Raw genomic sequence first — 15859 nt, forward strand, 5'->3', positions numbered from 1 at the left:
TAATTATACATAAACATAAAACTCAAGTGATAGTCGTAAAACTCAAGGGACGTTTTTTTTTTTTGGAACGACTGTAATTGCGTTGATATTTGCGTTACAAAGGGTCATGTATTGAGGCAGTTAATGCGGGTACTTCCCATACGCTCCCTTCAAATGATAACCACTTTAACTATATGTCAGTGTATTAAAGTCAAAATTGCAGAGCAAATATATCGTCTGTTGACTCCATTGAATTTCATTAAACAGAAGTTTCTTTGCTAGAGGACCAGAAGGACTGTTTAAAGGCATGTACCCATAGAACATAATTATGTATTTTTGCAAACATAGGTTTCAACATTTTCGGTGTTCCAATCTGAAACCTAGAAGCATTGTTTTCATGGAAACACTGTATTTTTATCATTTGAATGTTCACCCTTTTGACAATGTAGTTAATGTAGAGCATTTTTTTTTTGTAATTATATTGCATTTCTTACAAACAAAAGGGCAATTGCTGTACAACCGTAACGATCGGGACAATGTGAAGGCATTGAAAATTGAAACATATTTGTGCTATATGCTTTAGTGCATGTTACTTATATTGCCCTGGGGTTCGATGATTTTGAACACATGCCACTCGGTCGCCGTTGAATGTGCACCCCTTTGACCATTATGATGATTGTCAAGCAGTGTCTCTACCATCTAAAAATCATGAAAAGTAAAGTGTCTTTATTTACCACTCGGCAAAACAACTTTACATGCATGTACAAGTGAGTTTGCTTTGGCATATAATGCATGTTTTGTTAATCTGTTTCGGGACCACGACGGTCAGGGTAGGGGTAATCTGGGCACTTCCCAAGGGCTTGACGATAGATATTGTAAAGCAACGTCTCCTATATCACCTTAATTGCATTTTACGAAAATAAAAGCATATGTGCTACACAGACGGGAGAGCTTTTCACAGGTATGTAACCATGGAACATTTTTCTCGGTTGTATACTGCATGTTTTTCATCGCCTTTAGGATGCATGGAGTTAGGCAAAAAAAAAAAAAATGTTGTATTGGCGTAACCCGCCCGACCCTAAAAATTCCGCCGACCCTGTGTTTTTTTATTATTTTTTTTTGCTATCGATATCAAGTATCTTGTTGACTGCGATCGTGATCGCAAAAAACCCGGAAGTGGAAACGGCTCTGGGGATATCGGATGTACGAAGGAGAGATCTCGCTAGCGCCTCGCATAGCCTCGCTTGATCAATACGTCATCTGTTTCCAACACGGACGCGTACTCTATCAAGATTTATACAGTGTATACTTAGCATTCAGGCTGCAATGTATTGTGCACAGTTTTGCCATAGGTTTCTTGTGTGGAGAACTTACACGAATCTGTATATGTGGGACTGTAATAGAGATCGCCGTGTGCGATGAAAAGATCGTACGTATGGGTCAATTTGCATATCTTATCTAAGTCAAAATAGTAAAATATGAAGTGAAAACATTCAGGATAGGGATTTCAACATCTTTAAATTCTGTGAAGGGGTATAATTTGAGTAATATCGGCCTCATAAATGATTTGTAGAATAGATGAACACAGCACATACGGTGCAGCAGTTGTAACTGTTTACTGAGCACGAGTTTTACACGTAAAATGCAGGTAGCAAAAAAAAAAAAAACAAAAAAAAAATCCGCCCGACCGACCCTATTTCAAAATCTCATGTTACGCCAATACAACCTTTTTTTTTTTTTTGCCTTACTTTGAGCACCTCTCCCAAGGTGGTCTCTGCAAGTGAACCCTTTGGACTGCATAGATATTGTAGGTCAATGTTGTTATTTTATCTCTACTCCGGCAATTTTTATAGAAAAAAAAAAGTGTCTTGATATGGCAGGAATCCAATTCAATACAATTCAATTTAATTTTTATTTCATTTTTAACAAGAACAGATAGACATCACTTTCTTTGTAACAGAAATTGAGGTGCGTAAAACTATGTTGAATGAAAAGAATTTACGATGATTATAGCACCATACGATAATTATACATAAACATAAAACTCAAGTGATAGTCATAAAACTCAAGGAACGATTTTTTTTTTTGGAACGACTGTAATTGCGTTGATATTTGCGTTACAAAGGGTCATGTATAGAGGCAGTTAATGCGGGTACTTCCCATACGCTCCCTTCAAATGATAACCACTTTAACTATGTCAGTGTATTAAAGTCAAAATTGCAGAGCAAATATATCGTCTATTGACTCCATTGAATTTCATTAAACAGAAGTTTCTTTGCTAGAGGACCAGAAGGACTGTTTAAAGGCATGTACCCATAGAACATTTTGCAAACATAGGTTTCAACATTTTCGGTGTTCCAATCTGAAACCTAGAAGCATTGTTTTCATGGAAACACTGTATTTTTATCATTTGAATGTTCACCCTTTTGACAATGTAGTTAATGTAGAGCATTTTTCTTTTTGTAATTATATTGCATTTCTTACAAACAAAAGGGCAATTGCTGTACACTGTACAACCGTAACGATCGGGACAATGTGAAGGCATTGAAAATTGAAACATATTTGTGCTATATATGCTTTAGTGCATGTTACTTATATTGCCCTGGGGTTCGATGATTTTGAACACATGCCACTCGGTTGCCGTTGAATGTGCACCCCTTTGACCATTATGATGATTGTCAGGCAGTGTCTCTACCATCTAAAAATCATGAAAAGTAAAGTGTCTTTATTTACCACTCGGCAAAACAACTTTACATGCATGTACAAGTGAGTTTGCTTTGGCATATAATGCATGTTTTGTTAATCTGTTTCGGGACCACGACGGTCAGGGTAGGGGTAATCTGGGCACTTCCCAAGGGCTTGACGATAGATATTGTAAAGCAACGTCTCCTATATCACCTTAATTGCATTTTACGAAAATAAAAGCATATGTGCTTCACAGGCGGGAGAGCTTTTCACAGGTATGTAACCATGGAACATTTTTCTCGGTTGTATACTGCATGTTTTTCATCGCCTTTAGGATGCATGGAGTTACTTTGAGCACCTCTCCCAAGGTGGTCTCTGCAAGTGAACCCTTTGGACTTCAAAGATATTGTAGATCAATGTTGTTATTTTATCTCTACTCCGGCAATTTTTATAGAAAAAAAAAGTGTCTTGATATGGCAGGAATCCAATTCAATACAATTCAATTTAATTTTTATTTCATTTTTAACAAGAACAGATAGACATCACTTTCTTTGTAACAGAAAATGAGGTGCGTAAAACTATGTTGAATGAAAAGAATTTACGATGATTATAGCACCATACGATAATTATACATAAACATAAAACTCAAGTGATAGTCATAAAACTCAAGGAACGTTTTTTTTTTTGAACGACTGTAATTGCGTTGATATTTGCGTTACAAAGGGTCATGTATTGAGGCAGTTAATGCGGGTACTTCCCATACGCTCCCTTCAAATGATAACAACTTTAACTATATGTCAGTGTATTAAAGTCAAAATTGCAGAGCAAATATATCATCTGTTGACTCCATTGAATTTCATTAAACAGAAGTTTCTTTGCTAGAGGACCAGAAGGACTGTTTAAAGGCATGTACCCATAGAACATTTTGCAAACATAGGTTTCAACATTTTCGGTGTTCCAATCTGAAACCTAGAAGCATTGTTTTCATGGAAACACTGTATTTTTATCATTTGAATGTTCACCCTTTTGACAATGTAGTTAATGTAGAGCATTTTTCTTTTTGTAATTATATTGCATTTCTTACAAACAAAAGGGCAATTGCTGTACACTGTACAACCGTAACGATCGGGACAATGTGAAGGCATTGAAAATTGAAACATATTTGTGCTATATATGCTTTAGTGCATGTTACTTATATTGCCCTGGGGTTCGATGATTTTGAACACATGCCACTCGGTTGCCGTTGAATGTGCACCCCTTTGACCATTATGATGATTGTCAGGCAGTGTCTCTACCATCTAAAAATCATGAAAAGTAAAGTGTCTTTATTTACCACTCGGCAAAACAACTTTACATGCATGTACAAGTGAGTTTGCTTTGGCATATAATGCATGTTTTGTTAATCTGTTTCGGGACCACGACGGTCAGGGTAGGGGTAATCTGGGCACTTCCCAAGGGCTTGACGATAGATATTGTAAAGCAACGTCTCCTATATCACCTTAATTGCATTTTACGAAAATAAAAGCATATGTGCTTCACAGGCGGGAGAGCTTTTCACAGGTATGTAACCATGGAACATTTTTCTCGGTTGTATACTGCATGTTTTTCATCGCCTTTAGGATGCATGGAGTTACTTTGAGCACCTCTCCCAAGGTGGTCTCTGCAAGTGAACCCTTTGGACTTCAAAGATATTGTAGATCAATGTTGTTATTTTATCTCTACTCCGGCAATTTTTATAGAAAAAAAAAGTGTCTTGATATGGCAGGAATCCAATTCAATACAATTCAATTTAATTTTTATTTCATTTTTAACAAGAACAGATAGACATCACTTTCTTTGTAACAGAAAATGAGGTGCGTAAAACTATGTTGAACGAAAAGAATTTACGATGATTATAGCACCATACGATAATTATACATAAACATAAAACTCAAGTGATAGTCATAAAACTCAAGGAACGTTTTTTTTTTTTGAACGACTGTAATTGCGTTGATATTTGCGTTACAAAGGGTCATGTATTGAGGCAGTTAATGCGGGTACTTCCCATACGCTCCCTTCAAATGATAACAACTTTAACTATATGTCAGTGTATTAAAGTCAAAATTGCAGAGCAAATATATCATCTGTTGACTCCATTGAATTTCATTAAACAGAAGTTTCTTTGCTAGAGGACCAGAAGGACTGTTTAAAGGCATGTACCCATAGAACATATGTATTTTTGCAAACATAGGTTTCAACATTTTCGGTGTTCCAATCTGAAACCTAGAAGCATTGTTTTCATGGAAACACTGTATTTTTATCATTGTGGGAGCTAATTTGCATACTATGCGAATGAGGCCCAGATTATGTACGTCATGGAAATGTTTGCATCGCACTAACTGACATCGTAAACATAGATTTCAACACTTTCAGTCTTCCGGTCTCAATCCTAGAAGCATTGTTTTCATGGAAACACTGTATTTTTATCATTAGGCCTATGGAGCTAATTTGCATATTATGCAAATGAGGCCCAGACTATGTACATGGTGAATGTTTGAATCGCACTAACTGACATTGTAAACATAGGTTTCAACACTTTCGCTGTTCCAATCTAAAATCTAGAAGTATAGTTTTCATGGAAACGCTGTATTTTTATCATAATGGAGCTAATTTGCATATTATGGAAATTTAGCCACTTTGCCCCACTGGATTTCTTGGGACTTTGAGTAAGGTGTCTGGGAGCCCATAACAAGTAGCACTGCAGTGGAATTTCCTACTGCAGTTAGTAGTGGGTGAAATCCTATTTTGACTGGACTAATGTGATCTATGACAAAATGTGTATCCAGTTTCTGTTAACAGTGCTTCATTTCTTTCGGAAGTACAGTATTTGTTGTAGTAGTCCATCGAGTATAATGAGCTTGCTTTGATATCGTACAGAAGTCCATGCAAGACCCATTTCACCAACATTGATTTCAGTGAGATCAGTGTCAATTAGTGTTTTCATTTTCACTTAGCATGTCCTCGTGACTGAAACATACCAATCAGAAAGGTGAGATAGCGAGACTGAAACCAGTGAAGTGAAACTGAAACCAATGAGAAGTTTGGTGAAACACCCTACAGGACTGCAAGAAAGGAACAGCCATAAACTAACCATTTTTATTGGGAGTGGGGGCTGAGGTGGAGGAGGGTCTCATCTTATGAGAAATTGACTTAATCTATGTTCTATGCCTAATTGGCTTGAACGAAATGTCAGCTTGTCTTATGATTGTGCCAAATGCAAAACGAAAAATAACAAAAAATCCAGCTACTGAGATGGAATATACATAATACACCACTAATAATGAAAATTGTGATATCTGGACATCTGTGTTATAATGGCTACAGGCAAATTTTAGTGTAACCATGGTAGCTATAGTCTCTCACAGGTTAGATCTCAACTCCAGTCAATTAAATTTACATACTTATATAAATTTAGAATGGTGTTTATCGTTGAGAGGGTGTTGCATTTTTTGTTTGAGAAAAAAAAATTGTTTACAGCATAAAGTTGCCATAGAAATGACCTAATTTTGGCTCAGATTTTTTGAAAAAGAGGTCACAAATGGTCCCAATTTTGCTTGAAGAAAGGCAGGAAATAAGAAATACATACACTGGCAACTTATCTCATGATTAATGTCAGTTGTATAATGAACACTTGAGATATCCTAAAATTCCCATTCATTTTTTCTGGTTTGGGGATGGCCATATTGATGACGTCATTTGGGCATGTTCCGACGCAGAAATTCTGGGTAAATTTTACTGGTAAGTTTGTTAAGACATATACTTTCAAAAAATTACAAAATTTGTTTGTTATACGATAGTTGCCAGTTGACCCCCAAATTCAGCCTCAATCCGCTGGCCTAATATGAATGCTGCTTCCAAATTGTGGAATAATCCCTCTGTTCATAAGGCAAGCTGGCTCAGCTTAAGGAGTTGTGACCATCACTTTGAAAGGCTGAATACTTTTCACGAAAATGCTACTTGCACATTTTAATAGTTCAAATTACAATATCATGACTAATTTTAGTATGCACAGTCAAGTATATTATTGTGGTACAGTGTAGCTGTGCAATATAAATGTCCTTTATTATTGCTACTAGTTGCAAATCATTATGTGTGCATACCGTAAGATGAAATTCTTGCAGATTTAACCCTATTCTAACTGGGCTATTTGAGACCAAGTTTTTACTGAGGGGGGTCAATTTGAAACCCCCCTTCAGATCTCGGCCGCCGATCGCGCGATCGCCGCAAAATTTTGCCTGAAGATAGAGCTGGATGTCAACTACAAGATTACATTGTCATACAGTAGAAAAATATTGCCTTTCTATTTTTGATAAATTAATTATGCAAATTTGTGCATGAAATCATATTTTCACCTATAACTCCATTAAAAAGACTGGAGGATTGCTAAATTTTTGTGTCAGAATTCCTCAAGACACATCAAACAATTTTCGTGTAAAAAAATAGCACAATCGAAATCAATTTCTTTTGTTTTTTATTGTTTTGTTAATTTCGTATGTATTTCATTGTTTTTTCGACCTTTTGTTTTCTATTGTTTTTTTGCCACAATTTGTTGCAGGCACTTTTTCAGGCTTATCTACACTAGAATTGATTAATTTTAATGTTTAAAAGTTGAAATAATCTAATTCATATCAGTTTAACCAAAAAACACAATTTGCATTGGATTTGCACACGATATCATGAATTTGAGCTGTTTTTTGGTTGACATGCATATGCAAAACATTATGTAACTTCAAAATGGTGCACCCGGACGTCGCAAATTTGGTCTCAAAATATGCGGGAGACTTCAATGAAAAAAGTCGTGAAACGACGCGGCAAAATCTTTGCGCGTTGTGCGGCGAAACGTCGAGGGGGGGGGGGTCAATTTGACCCCCCCAGTTAGAATAGGGTTAATGTGTCAGAGTTCTTTGTAAGAAGTCAAAGAGAAAACAGCAAACTTTTTTTTTTCATATTACTGTTCAAACTCATGTACAATATAAGGGCATTCCAGCAGCGATGTATCTATTTCCATTTCCTTTTAGTACCGTAACTTGAAACTGAGCTTGTAAGAATCTGTTTTCTCCTTGGTATTTGAGTGAACAAGAAGCTCTGCTACTCCCCCTACACAAAAAGATCCGGAAGCAAAACTAAAATTATGATTTAGTTTTGTCATTATTACAGTCATTTTTAATACACAAGAGGCAGCCAGACATGGTTTCATAGAGAGCAGTATCGGACGTAAAATGTGATTTAAAAATTTACCATCTCAGTGCTGAATGTATTTGGATGATGGTATTGTACATTGTATTTGAGAAAGTTAGCTGGTTCATATGAAGCTGAATATACAAGCATCTTTTTGACAACAATAATTGAAAGTTGTTCTTTGACAATGTGACTTCAATTGAAACCTTCTAATGCCTATCATAGACTCTTCTGTCTTTGATTACTAAATTTTCCGTACACTCCCTCAGGTGATGGTCTAAAAGGAAACCCTCTGATTCAAGTGGACCAGACCGACGTGGTGATGGGCAAACCCTTGGACTTTCCTTCCTATGGCTGGGACAATGAATATCCAGAACTGCATGCAAAGTAAGTATATTGTTTTTTTTTTTTGTTTTTTTTTTCCTCTCTCTCTCTGCCAGAGATCTGGGCCCTGTCTTATAAAACTTGTGATAGAAATCAATCAATCACAAATCTCTTGAAAGCTGCAATCAATTGCAACCTGTGATTGATTGATTGCAGTTCTCCACCTTAATTTCAATCATAACTTCATTATAAGATGGATTTGCATTCAATCGTAAAGTTGTGATTGATTTGAAGTCTTTATAAGACGGGGCCCTTTATTGCTTCGTATGGACTTCCTGTCATTTCTTGTTGCACTGTTTGATCTGTGTGGATTTCTACTTGAGTCATTATCAACAACTTTTGCTCATCTTGAGATTTTATAATGCTACAAAGTTATAATGGTAATCATGATAACATTGAAAGTGGTGATAAAAAATAATGAAATGAAAGTGAAAATGAAATGAAATGAAATATATTGATGATGATGGTAAAAAAAAAATGATGATACTGATAATATTAATAACAGTAGTAGTAGTAGTAGTAGTAGTAGTAGTAGTAGTAGTAGTAGAAGTAATGATAAGAAGTAATGAAATAATAATAATAATAATAATGATAATGATGATAATGATAATGATAATAATAATAATAATAATAATAATAACAGGAATAATGACATCAGTAATAATATTAATCATCATTTATCATCATGTATTTCAAACATTGTTTGAAGTAATTTTCTTCTCTCCCCCTCCAATTGTGTGCAGCGTTCCACGGTTTGAGGCCAGCAAATACCCGATAACAAATGGGGAGTTCCTGGCCTTTGTCAAGGCTGGCGGCTACCAGAAGGAGGAGTTCTGGAGTAAGGAGGGGTGGCAATGGCGCACCTACAGGCAAGCCATACATCCCACCTTTTGGGTCTGTGACAAAGGTAAGAAATCCACAGTGGAGGTGATTTGCAATGGTTGAGTTGGATGGGATAAAGCATGTCCCTGTAAAGACTTCAGGCTAAATTTCACACTACGTTTAATTTGACTTAATTTGAGTGTTGAGGATTTCTGGAAATGAGAATGTAACTGAATTTTATAAAGTTTTACAATTGTGCTTGTCCCAAATTATGCAAATTAGATGAGGTGATGATTCTATGACTCTTATTAGTTTTCCATTGATCTACACACAAAGCTTGGTAAAATTTATGGAAAAAAAGGCAGGAAACTCTTTGTCCTTCACATTTTTCAAAAGTGTTGTGATAACATAGGAAGGATGACTTTTAGCCAGATAGGGCTGTAGTTCCCAAGTCATCCCCCAAAGCATTATTCAAGCTGTCTTTTAATGCACAAACATATAAGAGAGTTGTTAGTTGATGGTTGATAACATTATAATTTTGGTTAATTTGTCTATGGATGCAGCCACTATTGTCATTCTCTGAAAGCATGTAAAGCTTCCATTAAATTTCATATTTTTACCACTGTTTGTAGCTTTTTTTATGACCAACTTTGATGAAGCTTTTGCGATTCTGTTCATCTCATTATTATTATTATTATTATTATTATTATTATTATTATTATTATTATTATTATTATTATTATTATTATTATTATTATTATTATTATTATTATTATTATTATTTATTCGACCAGGTAAAGAATATAGGATACATATCATTAACATCACAAACGTGAAACAAAAACCAGAATGAACATTACAAAGGATACAATGTACTGTACACATTACACAAAATGAAAATGATATGAATGGAGACTACATGAGGGTCAGGGCACACAAAAGTAAATACATTTACTATTGCCCGTAGGCATGTGAACCCACTCATGCTGCCCCTAAGAAACATTAAACAATCATTAAAAAATTATCACTCAACCCCTGATCCCCACCCCTTAACTCCATAATCCTTATCAAACTTCAAAACATAAAAAACATTATACAATTCCAATATGATCATCCAACCCTTGACTTCATTTATAAATATATTCATACATTAATTTCAAAAACTGAAAAAAGTACAACGTCAACATAAATGTAGGAGATTCCTGGATTTCCACCCGACCCCCAACCCTAAACCTCTAACCTCTTAAAACCTAATCATCATTGTGGTCAGCATAGAAATGATGAATATGAAAATGAAGCACATGTGTACAAATCAAAACTAAAACTATCACTCAATGTGATTAATACCCCATCAAACACAGAGAATGTAAACTATTAATTAATTTGTATACTGTTACCATAACGACTCAATGTTCAACATGAACAAAGGATGAATTGTGCAAACCCACATATTATAACAGTCACATATGCCGAATTTCAAATCAATTGCCCAAAATCTGAAAAAATTAACTGAAATCACATTATCATATGATTATCATTCAAAATATGGAGATACCATGAAACATTTCCCCCCCCCAAAAAAAAAAAAAAAAAAAATCAAATCTTTCACATCTAGGTAATATAATAATCAAACATATCAAATCCAAAACCAAATACTCAAAAAACTGAGAGAGTTAGCCAAACCAAAATTTTTGTATCATCCTCATCCAAAACATACTGATACCATGGCAACACTTTGTTCAACAGTGACGAAAAAGGAAAAAAAAATGATAAATTTGCGCATGTGCGTATGTACTACAGCGGGCACATGTGCCAAATCTCAAACCAATACTAAAAAACGCTCTAAAGCTCAGTGAGCTAGCTAAATCCACAATACTCTTATCTGAGTTCTTTGTTCGAAATAATGCAATTATCATGGAAACACACTATTCAACAATACCAAAAGATTACTTACGTTTGCACATCTTTGTACTGTAACGGTCACATGTACCAAATTTCAAGCGAAATACTCGAAAACTGGGAGCGAGCCAAATCCACAATATTTTTGTATGCTTTTTGGTAAAAAACAAACAAACACAAAAAACTGTTACCATAGTAACACATTGCTAAACAAAAAAAATAAAAATAATTAAAAAAAATAATAAATTACACATCTACGCACCACAGCGGTCACATGCGCCAAATTTCAAACTAAATGCTTAAAGACTAAAGAAAGGATCTATGTGAAATGTAGAGAGAAATTGGTGAAGGAATAGAATTCAATGAACGGAAAAAATGGCTGATTTCAATGAGTTGAGAAAAGAGGAAAGAGGTGAAAGCACAGCAGCGTCCTTGACGGCTGCTGGCAGTGTGTTCCATATTCTAGGAAGAAGATGGGAGGGGGAGTAGAAGAAAGCTTGAGTTCTAGAAGGAAGGTGACGTAAAGTTAAGGTTTCTGAGTGACGTGGATTGATCATTATGTTCTCAGCAAGATTGGGACAATTACAAACACCAGACAGACACTTAACCGAAAAGGAACAGAGGAGATATTCTCCCCTCGAGGACAAGGTAGACCAATGAAGGACCTCAAGATGCTCTGCATAAGACATTTCACCTCGCACTTGTTTGAGTGCTATTTGAGTAGCAGTCCATCGGACGCGTTCAATCATCAGGGACTGAGACGATGTTTTGGGAAACCAAGCGGGGATGCCATACTCGAGTATTGGCAACACCAAGGCTTTGTACAGTGAAAAGAAGGCATTAGTAGATGCCCCTTGGGCTATAGTTCTAATGAACCCAAGACGACGATTGGCACGAGAGACAACTGAAGAAATATGAGAATTCCAGGTTAAGTTTGAGCTGATCACTACTAGATTTTATGAATAAATATTCAGCTTAACTTGATATGGAATTGCACTTTTGTGGCAGTGGTGTGCATTATGGATTTGAAGTGCACAAAAACGTGGGAATACCAGAATGTAATTGTAAACTACATGGTACTATCAAGCATTTTTACATCGTTTTCAACTTGCAGGATGCATTTCAGGCTGCGGTGGTGTCCTAGCTGGGTACAGCCATTGTAGGCCAGATTCCAATTCCAACAAGCTCACTCCAGATAGCCATGGTTACAGGTAACTACAGATGTAGAAGTTCACTACACTTTTGTTTGGATACTTTTGTTTGCCCTTCTGCTTGTTTGGAACAGTTTAGTATGCTGTGTAATAGAATGCAGTTGAGTTTTCATGCTAATAGGAAATGCCGTCTTTTGCAAGGCTGGTAATGTAAATTCACTGTGAATGACTTTTCATATCCAAGTCAGTTGTTTTGATATATTAGCTATAAAGGTATGCTACGTTAATGACCAATAACAACTTAGATTGTATTGACTCTTCATCTGAGATGCTTATGTGTACTGTAGTGCAACAAAATATGGGATCCCAGTGGATATGCATTGCTTGTTACAGTTTGTGTGAAAAAACAAACAAACAATGTTATAATTGTTGATCATTGATTTTCTCATTTTTGTATTATACATGATGTGGATTATTTCCAATTTAAGTCAACCACAGGAATTGGTAGGAAAGTTGCCAATAAGATGAAGCTCTGTTTGAGAAATTTGGATTTGAAGTTTGGATGAGATCATTCAGTAGAATGAAACTCAAATGTGTATGCGGATAAAATGAAATGCAGACATATTAGAAAGGCAGAAACACATCAGTGAAGTTGGAGGAAACTTGAACAATCCATTCATAAGTTTTAATATGAATGTGAAGTTTATATACCACCATTCTAGAATTCAACATAATTTCATTCAATTCAATTTCAATTTCAATTTATTTTCACAAACCATTCACATGTAACACAACCCCTTTTGTATAATTACAAAAATTGAACCAGGTTGGTGTTTACATGGAATGTTGTTGTCATTTTAGAGGCAGTTTTCTAAAATGAGAGAGCACTTGGCTTTGGTAGAGGGAATAATTTTACCCTAGACATAATATGTCTGTAATAAGTGGAAGGAATGTGTACTTTTCCTTTTATAGAAATGAAATTTTGCGGAATTATCTTCATGTTTTCTTTATATTACTGTCCTACAATGTACTTTGATATCACAAATTGTTGTAGTCTTCTTATCCAGTGATGGCAGTGCAGAAACTTTAGAAATCTATAACTTTTGAACAAATCGTCCAAATTTCCTCAAACGGGAATTCACTGATGTGTCTTTATACTGATCCACATTCTCTCGGTCCATCATATGTATTTGAATGTCATTCCCTTTACTTCACCTGTGTATCATTCTCTAGGTACCGAACATTCTGTGAGGAGATGACGATGCCGTGGGACTGGCCAGTGGTAGTCAACTACCACGAGGCCAAGGCCTATGCGGCCTGGCAGGGCCCAGAGTACCGCCTTCTGACTGAGGCCGAGAGCCAGGCCATCAGAACTCTTCCAGTGAGTTTCTGTAAAAGTTGAAATTCTCGCGCGAGTAATTTCTTTTGCTCGGCTTTGTAAGATAAATTCCACATGTTCTAAATTCCACACAATCGGAACAAAAAATATTGTTCCATACAGCATGGAAAAAATATTCATATGCTTTTATTTACGTGTTAGATTCTGGTTATGCATAATGAATGAAAACTTCCACAAGGCAATATTTCCGCTTTTACGGTACCCTCTCCCCCCTTCATCCCATGCATCAAGCTACTATAGAAATGGTGAGGAAGCATTGGCTGCCAGATTTACAGAGTTTTGAGGAAACATAGTTAACCCTAACCAGGCTGTGCTTCTTTGGCTGTTCTTTGGCCAGGGGAGGGTTGAATCAACTCCCACCTGAGATCTCGGCTGTCAATCGCGCAATTGCCATGAAAATCAGCACATAGATTACCAGTGGCATAATCTACGAAACTATAAAAAGAAACATTGAAATTTTAATCTTTGTAATTATGCTACTCATGCATGAAATCAGACATATTGCTCTTAATCAGAAAATAGAGCTCCTAGAAGCCTAATTTTGGGTGATAATGTTCTTTGTAGTATTCCTAACAATGTACACAACATCATAGTAAATGCTTCATAAATTGCTGAAAACAATTTTGAAATATAAAGTTTAGATGAGTGTTAGTCCAAGTTCAAATTCATATGCTTGGCTGAGACAATGTTTGTGCATTTTTTTTTTTTTTTTTTTTTTTGATACTGCTGTATGTGCCATATGTGCCATTTTTGTTAAGGGAAACATGGTAAGAGGTCACAAATATTGTGTCTTATGATGGAAGATCAAGTGTTTTGATTTTTTTTTTTCTTGTAATATTTGTTTGTGTGTGTGTGTGTGTTGTTGTTGTTGTTTTTTTTTTTTGGGGGGGGGGAGCAGTGGAGGGGCCATTTTGGACATGGAAAGGGAGTTGACAATTCTGAAGGAAGTTTTTACTGTGAGAATGTGCTCATTTTGTGTAGTCCTTCTGGAAAAAATAAATATAGAGTGTATGAGAGAGTCAAAACATGTTGTCTTTTATATATCAAAATCTTATTGAGCTGTAAAGAGATTTACTGTATATTAACCAGTATTTGGATTACTTTTTCATGAGTGTCATCAAAAATTTGATGCATTATTACGCCTGAAGGGCTCAGTTGGCTAACATTTACCTTTAATAGAGGAGAGCAGTCGATAAGAGTTAAAGGGGATGGCTAGTGACTGATCAGTGGGAATCAGTGGGAATGTTGGGGGATGATTGTTCCAATCCTTGTGGGATTCATTCAAGAGTACATTATATCTATTGTTGTGTGAAAATTCATTAACGGACCATTAACGATCACCCCGTCACTGTACAGGCATGCTAGCCTGGAAACATTAAACTGCACATTACTTGAATATGGGACCATTCTGAAGCAAATAATCTTCACACAACAATAGATATATAATATACTCTTAAATGAAGCCCACAAGGATTGGAACAATCATCCCCCAGCATTCCCACTGATTTCCACTGATCAGTTACTCGCCATCCCCTTTAAATGAAGACCAATGTCTCAACTGGGACATTGTCTGAACCTGGTCTGCTCAGTGCAGTCATGATGTGGTTTCTGTGGTACTTCTGACTCTCTATTATAATTAACTCATTGAGGATGGTTTGATTTTTGCGCTTGCCGGAGTATTCTCAGGACTCGTCCTCAACGGGTTTAAACAGGGCCTCGCGTCCCTGTGCATGCATTGCACTATTTAGCTGCTGTTCACTAGAGGAAGCAATGTTCATTTTTATGATTTCGCTTCGGTTCAGATAATGAACGTGATCATGTGCCTCTTATGTACTGTACATAACTTGCAGAGCGGTTGCTGCAGTAATGATATGAACTACACAGTTGTAAGAATCTCTCACTGCTTCTTGTTCTTGTTCTAGACTCGTGCACACACATCCCCATGTGCTAGGGAGACCTTGGGTGATTTAGATACTTGTATAGTTTATAAAGACTTAAAATTTCCAGGAGGATTTTTCTTTTCTTCCTTGTCATACACAATTGTAGGACCACAACACTGAGCTGCAAATGTATTATACAAATTTAGCTCCATGGCCTGAAGAAAACATACATTGCCTTATAGTAAATAGGTAGAGGAAAATATGCATTGGGATTGGTTAGATTGCATCACATGATTGTAGAAAAACTTCCGTGTAGTAGATGGTCGTGCCACTATGCCAAATGATTACAGTGCGCCTACGCTTTATCTACGCAGAGATTCACACAGCGAGGGACTAGTAGGACAAGGCCAAGCATATCATCGTATGCGCGCTAAAGCTCTGGA

General features: G+C 36.2%; 1 protein-coding gene across 1 annotated transcript in view; it reads left to right on the plus strand.

The window, feature by feature from the left end:
- Positions 1-15859, plus strand: part of LOC140237356 (uncharacterized) — a 76484-nt gene that overhangs the window by 40446 nt on the left and 20179 nt on the right. Inside the window, exons 8-11 of the mRNA XM_072317293.1 lie at positions 8151-8268; positions 9009-9172; positions 12101-12197; positions 13371-13518. Of these exons, the coding sequence (XP_072173394.1) occupies positions 8151-8268; positions 9009-9172; positions 12101-12197; positions 13371-13518 (527 nt within the window). The remainder of the gene's footprint in view (positions 1-8150; positions 8269-9008; positions 9173-12100; positions 12198-13370; positions 13519-15859) is intronic.

Source organism: Diadema setosum, chromosome 13 (genome assembly GCF_964275005.1).
Source record: "Diadema setosum chromosome 13, eeDiaSeto1, whole genome shotgun sequence".
In the NCBI taxonomy this organism is placed as follows: domain Eukaryota; kingdom Metazoa; phylum Echinodermata; class Echinoidea; order Diadematoida; family Diadematidae; genus Diadema; species Diadema setosum.